The 12,174-nt window shown below is 47.8% G+C and overlaps 1 protein-coding gene across 2 annotated transcripts in view; it reads right to left on the bottom strand.

Moving 5' to 3' along the window:
• LOC106609832 (stimulated by retinoic acid gene 8 protein homolog) overlaps nt 1-12,174 on the bottom strand; it is a 70,832-nt gene that overhangs the window by 6,500 nt on the left and 52,158 nt on the right. For both annotated transcript variants that reach the window (XM_045700325.1, XM_045700326.1), the window contains one exon: nt 5,253-5,314. In XM_045700325.1, the coding sequence (XP_045556281.1) occupies nt 5,253-5,314 (62 nt within the window). The remainder of the gene's footprint in view (nt 1-5,252; nt 5,315-12,174) is intronic.

The raw sequence follows: 12,174 nt of genomic DNA, 5'->3' as shown, positions 1-12,174 counted from the left end.
CTACTGCTCCTCAGCCCAGACTCCCAGTCCTACTGTTACTCAGCCCAGACTCCCAGTCCTACTGCTCCTCAGCCCAGACTCCCAGTCCTACTGCTATACTGTTACTCAGCCCAGACTCCCAGTCCTACTGCTACTCAGCCCAGACTCCCAGTCCTACTGCTCCTCAGCCCAGACTCCCAGTCCTACTGCTCCTCAGCCCAGACTCCCAGTCCTACTGCTCCTCAGCCCAGACTCCCAGTCCTACTGCTCCTCAGCCCAGACTCCCAGTCCTACTGCTCCTCAGCCCAGACTCCCAGTCCTACTGCTCCTCAGCCCAGACTCCCAGTCCTACTGCTGCAGTCTGTGCATGCTTGTCTCTCTCTACCAGGTTCCCAGTCCTGCTGTGGAAGCCTGGGCTGAGTAGCTGTTGTCTCTCTCTCTGTCTACCAGGTTTTCACTCTGAATAAAGTCTAATTACAGTGACTCATTAGGGCGTTAATATACACTTGTCAGTTGTCACCGATGGCAGAATATTCTGTCTGTATGGGACCTACTTTACTGAATGTTTAATACTGGCCCAATGACTCATTTGGTGTTGTTGAATACATTATAGATTGGTAACGTCGCTGCCATACTGGAATAGATAGCAGGACAGTGCCCAAGGCTGGTTGGCAGGATTATGTGAATGTGACTTCATGAATATGTTCAACTAATGTATGTGTATGTGTTTTCTGGTGTTGAGGAGTCGGAGGCCTGTATCGAATCTCCCATTCCTCTCAAAACATTTTGAAAAATATATTGCTCAGTAACTCACTGCCTTCCTTAAGACAAACAATGTACACGAAATGTTTCAGTCTGGTTTTAGACCCCACCATAGCACTGAGACTGCACTTGTGAAGGTGGTAAATGACCTTTTTAATGGCGTCAGACCGAGGCTCTGCATCTGTCCTCGTGCTCCTAGATCTTAGTGCCGCTTTTGATACCGTCGATCACCACATTCTTTTGGAGAGATTGGAAACCCAAATTGGTCTACATGGACAAGTTCTGGCCTGGTTTAGATCTTATATGCCGGAAAGATATCAGTTTGTCTCTGTAGATGGTTTGTCCTCTGACAAAATCAAGGTTCCGTTATAGGATCACTACTGTTTTCACTATATACACTCAGCAAAAAAAAGAAAACGTCCTCTCACTGTCAACTGCGTTTATTTTCTGCAAACTTAACATGTGTAAATATTTCTATGAACATAACAAGATTCAACAACTGAGACATAAACTGAACAAAGTTCCACAGACATGTGACTAACAGAAATGGAATAATGTGTCCCTGAACAAAGGGGGGGGGTCAAAATCAAAAGTAACAGTCAGTATCCGGTGTGGCCACCAGCTGCATTAAGTACTGCAGTGCATCTCCTCCTCATGGACTGCACCAGATTTGCCAGTTCTAGCTGTGAGATGTTACACCACTCTTCCACCAAGGCACCTGCAAGTTCCAAGACATTTCTGGGGGGGAATGGCCATAGTCCTCACCCTCCGATCCAACAGGTCCCAGACGTGCTCAATGGGATTGAGATCCGGGCTCTTCGCTGGCCATGGCAGAACACTGACATTCCTGTCTTGCAGGAATTCACGCACAGAACGAGCAGTATGGCTGGAGGCATTGTCATGCTGGAGGGTCATGTCAGGATGAGCCTGCAGGAAGGGTACCACATGAGGGAGGAGGATGTCTTCCCCTGTAACGCACAGCGTTGAGATTGCCTGCAATGACAACAAGCTCAGTCCGATGATGCTGTGGTACACCGCCCCAGACCATGACGGACCCTCCACCTCCAAATCGATCCCGCTCCAGAGTACAGGCCTCGGTGTAACGCTCATTCCTTCAACGATAAACGCGAATCCGACCATCACCCCTGGTGAGACAAAACCGTGACTCGTCAGTGAAGAGCACTTTTTGCCAGTCCTGTCTGGTCCAGTGACAGTGGGTTTGTGCCCATAGGCGACGTTGTTGCCGGTGATGTCTGGTGAGGACCTGCCTTACAACAGGCCTACAAGCCCTCAGTCCATCCTCTCTTAACCTATTGCGGACAGTCTGAGCATTGATGGAGGGATTGTGCGTTCCTGGTGTAACTCGGGCAGTTGTTGTTGCCATCCTGTACCTGTCCCGCAGGTGTGATGTTCGGATGTACCGATCCTGTGCAGGTGTTGTTACACGAGGTCTGCCACTGCGAGGACGATCAGCTGTCCATCCTGTCTCCCTGTTGCACTGTCCTAGGCACCTCACAGTACGGACATTGCAATTTATTGCCCTGGCCACATCTGCAGTCCTCATGCTTCCTTGCAGCATGCCTAAGGCATGTTCACGCAGATGAGCAGGGACCCTGGGCATCTTTCTTTTGGTGTTTTTCAGAGTCAGTAGAAAGGCCTCTTTAGTGTCCTAAGTTTTCATAACTGTGACCTTAATTGCCTACCGTCTGTAAGCTGTTAGTGTCTTAACGACCGATCCACAGGTGCATGTTCATTAATTCTTTACGGTTCATTGAACAAGCATGGGAAACGGTGTTTAAACCCTTTACAATGAAGATCTGTGAAGTTATTTGGATTTTTACAAATTATCTTTGAAAGACAGGGTCCTGAAAAGGGGGCGTTTCTTTTTTTGCTGAGTTAATAAATTACAGAGATTATTATTTACTATATATATATATATATATATATATATATATTCATTTTACCTCTTGGGGATGTCATTCGGAAACATAATCTTAACTTCCACTGCTATGCGGACGACACACAGCTTTACATTTCCATGAAACATGGTGAAGCCCCAAAATTGCCCTCGCTAGAAGCCTGTGTTTCAGACATAAGGAAGTGGATGGCGGCAAATGTTCTACTTTTAAACTCGGACAAAACACAGATGCTAGTTCTAGGTCCCAAGAAACAGAGAGATCTTCTGTTGAATCTGACAATTAATCTGGTGTAACGCCCTGACCATAGAGAGGGGTTTTTTGTTCTTTATTTTGGTTAGGCCAGGGTGTTACATTGGGTGGGCGTTCTATGTTCATTTTTCTATGTTTTTGTAGTTCTTTGTTTTGGGCCGTGTGTGGCTCCCAATCAGGCACAGCTGTAGTTCGTTGTTGCTGATTGGGAGTCACACATAAAGGAGCCTGTTTTTCCTTTGGGTTTTGTGGGTGATTGTTTCTGTTCAGAGTGTTTCCTAACAGGACTGTTTTTCCTTTGGGTTTTGTGGGTAATTGTTTCTGTTTAGAGTGTTTCCTAACAGGACTGTTTTGCCGTCGTGTTTTGTTCATTTTTGTAGTGTTCTCTTTGTTCTAATTAAATTTCAAGATGAACACTAACTCCGCTGCACCTTGGTCTACTCTCTTTTCCGACAGCCGTTACATCTGGATGGTTGTACAGTCGTCTCAAAAAAAAAACTGTGAAGGACCTCGGCGTTACTCTGGACCCTGATCTCTCTTTTGAAGAACATATCAAGACTGTTTCAAGGACAGCTTTTTTCCATCTACGTAACATTGCAAAAATCAGAAACTTTCTGTCCAAAAATGATATAGAAAAATTAATCCATGCCTTTGTCACTTCTAGATTACATTACTGCAATGCTCTACTTTCCGGCTACCCGGATAAAGCACTAAATAAACTTCAGTTAGTGCTAAATACGGCTGCTAGAATCTTGACTAGAACCAAAAAATGTGATCATATTACTCCAGTGCTAGCCTCCCTACACTGGCTTCCTGTTAAGGCAAGGGCTGATTTCAAGGTTTTACTGCTAACCTACAAAGCATTACAAGGGTTTGCTCCTACCTATCTTTCCGATTTGGTCCTGCCGTACATACCTACACGTACGCTACGGTCACAAGACGCAGGCCTCCTTATTGTCCCTAGAATGTCTAAGCAAACAGCTGGAGGCAGGGCTTTCTCCTATAGAGCTCCATTTTTATGGAATGGTCTGCCTACCCATGTGAGAGATGCAGACTCAGTCTCAATCTTTAAGTCTTTATTGAAGACTCATCTCTTCAGCAGGTCCTATGATTAAGTATAGTCTGGCCCAGGAGTGTGAAGGTGAACGGAAAGGCTCTGGAGCAACGAACCGCCCTTGCTGTCTCTGCCCCTCTTTCCACTGGGATTCTCTGCCTCTAACCCTTTTACAGGGGCTGAATCACTGGCTTACTGGTGTTCTTCCATGCCGTCCATGGGAGGGGTGCGTCACTTGAGTGGGTTGAGTCACTGACGTGGTCTTCCTGTCTGGGTTGGCGCCCCCCCTTGGGTTGTGCCGTGGCAAATCTTCGTGGGCTATACTCGGCCTTGTCTCAGGATGGTAAGTTGGTGGTTGAAGATATCCCTCTAGTGGTGTGGGGGCTGTGCTTTGGCAAAGTGGGATGGGGTTATATCCTGCCTGTTTGGCCCTGTCCGGGGTATCATCGGATGGGGCCACAGTGTCTCCTGACCCCTCCTGTCTCAGCCTCCAGTATTTATGCTGCAGTAGTTTATGTGTCGGGGGGCTAGGGTCAGTCTGTTACATCTGGAGCATTTCTCCTGTCTTATCCGGTGTCCTGTGTGAATTTAAGTGTGCTCTCTCTAATTCTCTCTCTGTTCTGCTCTTTCTCCCGGAGGACCTGAGCCCTGGGCCCAGGACCATGCCTCAGGACTACCTGGTATGACGACTCCTTACTGTCCCCAGCACGGCCGTGCGCGCTCCAGTTTCAACTGTTCTGCCTGCGGCTATGGAACCCTGACCTGTTTCACTGGACGTGCTACATTGTCCTAGATCTGCTGTTTTCAACTCTCTCTCTCTCTCACCTGCTGTCTTTAACTCTGAATGCTCGCCTATAAAAAGGTGCTGACCTGTTACACCCTTTACAACCACTATGATTATTATTATTTGACCATGCTGGTCATCTATGAACATTTGAACATCTTGGCCATGTTCTGTTATAATCTCCACCCGGCACAGCCAGAAGAGGACTGGCCACCCCTCATAGCCTGGTTCCTCTCTAGGTTTCTTCCTAGGTTTTGGCCTTTCTAGGGAGTTTTTCCTAGCCACCGTGCTTCTACACCTGCATTGCTTGCTGTTTGGGGGGTTTTAGGCTGGGGGTTTCTGTACAGCACTTTGTGACATCAGCTGATGTAAGGAAGGTCTTTATAAATAAATTTGATTGATATTTGATGAGACTGAAGGACACCATTCTAGGTGATTACAGGTGACATCTTACTGTATTGAAAGCTGTGTAATTACATCAGTGTAATGTAATATGTGAATCTACCTGTCGTCTGAAGTGGAGTCCATCGCTTTCTTCACCACATCATAGGCATCCTGAAGCAGGTCCTGACAACAAACAAACAAACAAACAAACAAACAACATTCTGGAACGGTTGTAACAACACGGCTGAAACAAGATGACTGTCGACCATCCATCACTATGGGGTCACTGTTCCCATTTCTCCAGTGGTATGACTGTCTACCATCCATCACTATGGGGTCACTGTTCCCATTTCTCCAGTGGTATGACCTGTCTACCATCCATCACTATGGGGTCACTGTTCCCATTTCTCCAGTGGTATGACTGTCTACCATCCATCACTATGGGGTCACTGTTCCCATTTCTCCAGTGGTATGACTGTCTACCATCCATCACTATGGGGTCACTGTTCCCATTTCTCCAGTGGTATGACTGTCTACCATCCATCACTATGGGGTCACTGTTCCCATTTCTCCAGTGGTATGACTGTCTACCATCCATCACTATGGGGTCACTGTTCCCATTTCTCCAGTGGTATGACTGTCTACCATCCATCACTATGGGGTCACTGTTCCCATTTCTCCAGTGGTATGACTGTCTACCATCCATCACTATGGGGTCACTGTTCCCATTTCTCCAGTGGTATGACTGTCTACCATCCATCACTATGGGGTCACTGTTCCCATTTCTCCAGTGGTATGACTGTCTACCATCCATCACTATGGGGTCACTGTTCCCATTTCTCCAGTGGTATGACTGTCTACCATCCATCACTATGGGGTCACTGTTCCCATTTCTCCAGTGGTATGACTGTCTACCATCCATCACTATGGGGTCACTGTTCCCATTTCTCCAGTGGTATGACTGTCTACCATCCATCACTATGGGGTCACTGTTCCCATTTCTCCAGTGGTATGACTGTCTACCATCCATCACTATGGGGTCACTGTTCCCATTTCTCCAGTGGTATGACTGTCTACCATCCATCACTATGGGGTCACTGTTCCCATTTCTCCAGTGGTATGACTGTCTACCATCCATCACTATGGGGTCACTGTTCCCATTTCTCCAGTGGTATGACTGTCTACCATCCATCACTATGGGGTCACTGTTCCCATTTCTCCAGTGGTATGACTGTCTGTCTACCATCCATCACTATGGGGTCACTGTTCCCATTTCTCCAGTGGTATGACTGTCTACCATCCATCACTATGGGGTCACTGTTCCCATTTCTCCAGTGGTATGACTGTCTACCATCCATCACTATGGGGTCACTGTTCCCATTTCTCCAGTGGTATGACTGTCTACCATCCATCACTATGGGGTCACTGTTCCCATTTCTCCAGTGGTATGACTGTCTACCATCCATCACTATGGGGTCACTGTTCCCATTTCTCCAGTGGTATGACTGTCTACCATCCATCACTATGGGGTCACTGTTCCCATTTCTCCAGTGGTATGACTGTCTACCATCCATCACTATGGGGTCACTGTTCCCATTTCTCCAGTGGTATGACTGTCTACCATCCATCACTATGGGGTCACTGTTCCCATTTCTCCAGTGGTATGACTGTCTACCATCCATCACTATGGGGTCACTGTTCCCATTTCTCCAGTGGTATGACTGTCTACCATCCATCACTATGGGGTCACTGTTCCCATTTCTCCAGTGGTATGACTGTCTGTCTACCATCCATCACTATGGGGTCACTGTTCCCATTTCTCCAGTGGTATGACTGTCTACCATCCATCACTATGGGGTCACTGTTCCCATTTCTCCAGTGGTATGACTGTCTACCATCCATCACTATGGGGTCACTGTTCCCATTTCTCCAGTGGTATGACTGTCTACCATCCATCACTATGGGGTCACTGTTCCCATTTCTCCAGTGGTATGACTGTCTACCATCCATCACTATGGGGTCACTGTTCCCATTTCTCCAGTGGTATGACTGTCTACCATCCATCACTATGGGGTCACTGTTCCCATTTCTCCAGTGGTATGACTGTCTACCATCCATCACTATGGGGTCACTGTTCCCATTTCTCCAGTGGTATGACTGTCTACCATCCATCACTATGGGGTCACTGTTCCCATTTCTCCAGTGGTATGACTGTCTACCATCCATCACTATGGGGTCACTGTTCCCATTTCTCCAGTGGTATGACTGTCTACCATCCATCACTATGGGGTCACTGTTCCCATTTCTCCAGTGGTATGACTGTCTACCATCCATCACTATGGGGTCACTGTTCCCATTTCTCCAGTGGTATGACTGTCTACCATCCATCACTATGGGGTCACTGTTCCCATTTCTCCAGTGGTATGACTGTCTACCATCCATCACTATGGGGTCACTGTTCCCATTTCTCCAGTGGTATGACTGTCTACCATCCATCACTATGGGGTCACTGTTCCCATTTCTCCAGTGGTATGACTGTCTACCATCCATCACTATGGGGTCACTGTTCCCATTTCTCCAGTGGTATGACTGTCTACCATCCATCACTATGGGGTCACTGTTCCCATTTCTCCAGTGGTATGACTGTCTACCATCCATCACTATGGGGTCACTGTTCCCATTTCTCCAGTGGTATGACTGTCTACCATCCATCACTATGGGGTCACTGTTCCCATTTCTCCAGTGGTATGACTGTCTACCATCCATCACTATGGGGTCACTGTTCCCATTTCTCCAGTGGTATGACTGTCTGTCTACCATCCATCACTATGGGGTCACTGTTCCCATTTCTCCAGTGGTATGACTGTCTACCATCCATCACTATGGGGTCACTGTTCCCATTTCTCCAGTGGTATGACTGTCTACCATCCATCACTATGGGGTCACTGTTCCCATTTCTCCAGTGGTATGACTGTCTACCATCCATCACTATGGGGTCACTGTTCCCATTTCTCCAGTGGTATGACTGCTGTCTACCATCCATCACTATGGGGTCACTGTTCCCATTTCTCCAGTGGTATGACTGTCTACCATCCATCACTATGGGGTCACTGTTCCCATTTCTCCAGTGGTATGACTGTCTACCATCCATCACTATGGGGTCACTGTTCCCATTTCTCCAGTGGTATGACTGTCTGTCTACCATCCATCACTATGGGGTCACTGTTCCCATTTCTCCAGTGGTATGACTGTCTGTCTACCATCCATCACTATGGGGTCACTGTTCCCATTTCTCCAGTGGTATGACTGTCTACCATCCATCACTATGGGGTCACTGTTCCCATTTCTCCAGTGGTATGACTGTCTACCATCCATCACTATGGGGTCACTGTTCCCATTTCTCCAGTGGTATGACTGTCTACCATCCATCACTATGGGGTCACTGTTCCCATTTCTCCAGTGGTATGACTGTCTACCATCCATCACTATGGGGTCACTGTTCCCATTTCTCCAGTGGTATGACTGTCTACCATCCATCACTATGGGGTCACTGTTCCCATTTCTCCAGTGGTATGATGCTGTCTACCATCCATCACTATGGGGTCACTGTTCCCATTTCTCCAGTGGTATGACTGTCTACCATCCATCACTATGGGGTCACTGTTCCCATTTCTCCAGTGGTATGACTGTCTACCATCCATCACTATGGGGTCACTGTTCCCATTTCTCCAGTGGTATGACTGTCTACCATCCATCACTATGGGGTCACTGTTCCCATTTCTCCAGTGGTATGACTGTCTGTCTACCATCCATCACTATGGGGTCACTGTTCCCATTTCTCCAGTGGTATGACTGTCTACCATCCATCACTATGGGGTCACTGTTCCCATTTCTCCAGTGGTATGACTGTCTACCATCCATCACTATGGGGTCACTGTTCCCATTTCTCCAGCGGTATGACTGTCTACCATCCATCACTATGGGGTCATTTCTCCAGCGGTATGACTGTGGGTAGTGTGTCAGTTCAATAGAGAGACGAGGGGTGACTTCTAGACAGGGAGCCAAACCACCAAAGCTCTTAAAACGGCTAACCCTGTTGTCTACTGTCTTTTACCCCCTAAAGACTAAAGCAAGGTGCTAGAGAGACCATCTCTTCCTCCCTTCCTCCCCCTTTCAGACGGATTAGTAGTGGCATCTTGTCCTGGGAGAAGCCTACTGGGAGAGAGGGATGAAACGAAGGAGAGAGAGAGAGAGAGAGCCAGAGGGATGGAGAGACAGACGGAGAGGGAGAGACAGACGGAGAGGGAGAGAGCGGAAACTCGCTAGTAAAACTGCTCACTGTCTGGAGAAACAGAGCAGCTCACTGACTGGATAAACAGCTGGAACAGAACGTGGTAGCTGGACGCTGGGAGACGGTGTGACCCCTGACCTCTCCATAGGAAGGAGACGAGGCCGTGAGACGGTGTGACCCCTGACCTCTCCATAGGAAGGAGACGAGGCCGTGAGACGGTGTGACCCCTGACCTCTCCATAGGAAGGAGACGAGGCCGTGAGACGGTGTGACCCCTGACCTCTCCATAGGAAGGAGACGAGGCTGTGAGACGGTGTGACCCCTGACCTCTCCATAGGAAGGAGACGAGGCCGTGAGACGGTGTGACCCCTGACCTCTCCATAGGAAGGAGACGAGGCTGTGAGACGGTGTGACCCCTGACCTCTCCATAGGAAGGAGACGAGGCCGTGAGACTGTGTGACCCCTGACCTCTCCATAGGAAGGAGACGAGGCCGTGAGACGGTGTGACCCCTGACCTCTCCATAGGAAGGAGACGAGGCCGTGAGACGGTGTGACCCCTGACCTCTCCATAGGAAGGAGACGAGGCCGTGAGACGGTGTGACCCCTGACCTCTCCATAGGAAGGAGACGAGGCCGTGAGACGGTGTGACCCCTGACCTCTCCATAGGAAGGAGACGAGGCCGTGAGACGGTGTGACCCCTGACCTCTCCATAGGAAGGAGACGAGGCCGTGAGACGGTGTGACCCCTGACCTCTCCATAGGAAGGAGACGAGGCTGTGAGACGGTGTGACCCCTGACCTCTCCATAGGAAGGAGACGAGGCCGTGAGACGGTGTGACCCCTGACCTCTCCATAGGAAGGAGACGAGGCCGTGAGACGGTGTGACCCCTGACCTCTCCATAGGAAGGAGACGAGGCTGTGAGACGGTGTGACCCCTGACCTCTCCATAGGAAGGAGACGAGGCCGTGAGACGGTGTGACCCCTGACCTCTCCATAGGACGGTGTGACCCCTGACCCAGGAGTTCTTTAACTTTTTCAGCCTGGGACCCAAGCTCATGGAAATATGCAACTATATGTAAATATTGGTACATTTCATTACCCTTATGCCTAAAACAAATGCAATAGACAAAAACATATAATAATGCCATAAAATATCCATTTAAATATCTAATGTTTATTCTGCCCTACCAAGCAAAAAGGCAGTAACTTCTCACAGCGTGAAACTGAGGAAAAATGGCTTTTATTTACCTTTTGGTTTCACAGTAACTTTATGCAGTTACTGTTAACATGACCCCCATTTTCTCACAATACGAGGCAGGATACTTGTCCACATGATTAAGCACGTAGTTAATGTAGCAAAAAATGACTAACTCATTTTAGACCAACCGAGCAGTTACTGCCTGTTTTGCTTGGTAGGGCAGCATTGCTCCTCATTTAAAAACACTCTTACATATCTGTCTAGGTTGGAACTGGTGCTGTTAAAAATACAATATTTTTTTTTAAATTCTGAACTGGAATAAAATGATTGATCAACAGAACACAAACACACAGGCTCCATTTTGTGATAGTGTAACCATAACAGTACAGATGAAAAACGATCAGGTCTACTGTACATCTTCACTGTAGAAAGTATTGTTGGGAAAGAAACAACTATAGGTTTGAACTGGTTTTATTCAATAATATGTTTTATTCTGAACATGAATAAACTGATTGATCACATCACACAGGTTGAAGTTTTCAACAGGCATGTCTATTCTGGCATTGTCTATTTTAGAGCAACACAGAGGTCATACTCAGCACTGAGTCTGTTTCTGTACCTTGTTTTTTAAAAGGACGCCAGAGTTGAGAACCCGGACTGACACAACCTGGACCAGTTGGTAGAGCATGGTGTGTGCAACGCCAGGGTTGTGGGTTCGATTCCCACGGGGGGCCAGTACAAAAAAATGCATGAAATGAAATGTATGAATTCACTACTGTAAGTCGCTCTGGATAAGAGCGTCTGCTAAATGACTAAAATGTAAAATGTAAATGTAACCAGAACATCTACTGCTTCCTCAGTCAGGCAGGAGAGCACTTCCTGTTGTAGATGAACAACCCAGAACTGTGTGAGTGGGTTCTCAGTCAGGCAGGAGACCACTTCCTGTTGTAGATGAACAACCCAGAACTGTGTGAGTGGGTTCTCAGTCAGGCAGGAGACCACTTCCTGTTGTAGATGAACAACCCAGAACTGTGTGAGTGGGTTCTCAGTCAGGCAGGAGACCACTTCCTGTTGTAGATGAACAACCCAGAACTGTGTGAGTGGGTTCTCAGTCAGACAGGAGACCACTTCCTGTTGTAGATGATCAACCCAGAACTGTGTGAGTGGGTTCTCAGTCAGGCAGGAGACCACTTCCTGTTGTAGATGAACAACCCAGAACTGTGTGAGTGGGTTCTCAGTCAGACAGGAGACCACTTCCTGTTGTAGATGATCAACCCAGAACTGTGTGAGTGGGTTCTCAGTCAGGCAGGAGACCACTTCCTGTTGTAGATGAACAACCCAGAACTGTGTGAGTGGGTTCTCAGTCAGACAGGAGACCACTTCCTGTTGTAGATGATCAACCCAGAACTGTGTGAGTGGGTTCTCAGTCAGGCAGGAGACCACTTCCTGTTGTAGATGAACAACCCAGAACTGTGTGATTGGGATCTCAGTCAGGCAGGAGACCACTTCCTGTTGTAGATGAACAACCCAGAACTGTGTGAGTGGGTTCTCAGTCAG

This window comes from Salmo salar, chromosome ssa17 (genome assembly GCF_905237065.1).
Source record: "Salmo salar chromosome ssa17, Ssal_v3.1, whole genome shotgun sequence".
Taxonomy (NCBI): Eukaryota; Metazoa; Chordata; class Actinopteri; order Salmoniformes; family Salmonidae; genus Salmo; species Salmo salar.
Note: the sequence above shows the minus strand (reverse complement) of the source record. Positions and strands in the feature narration are given on the sequence as shown.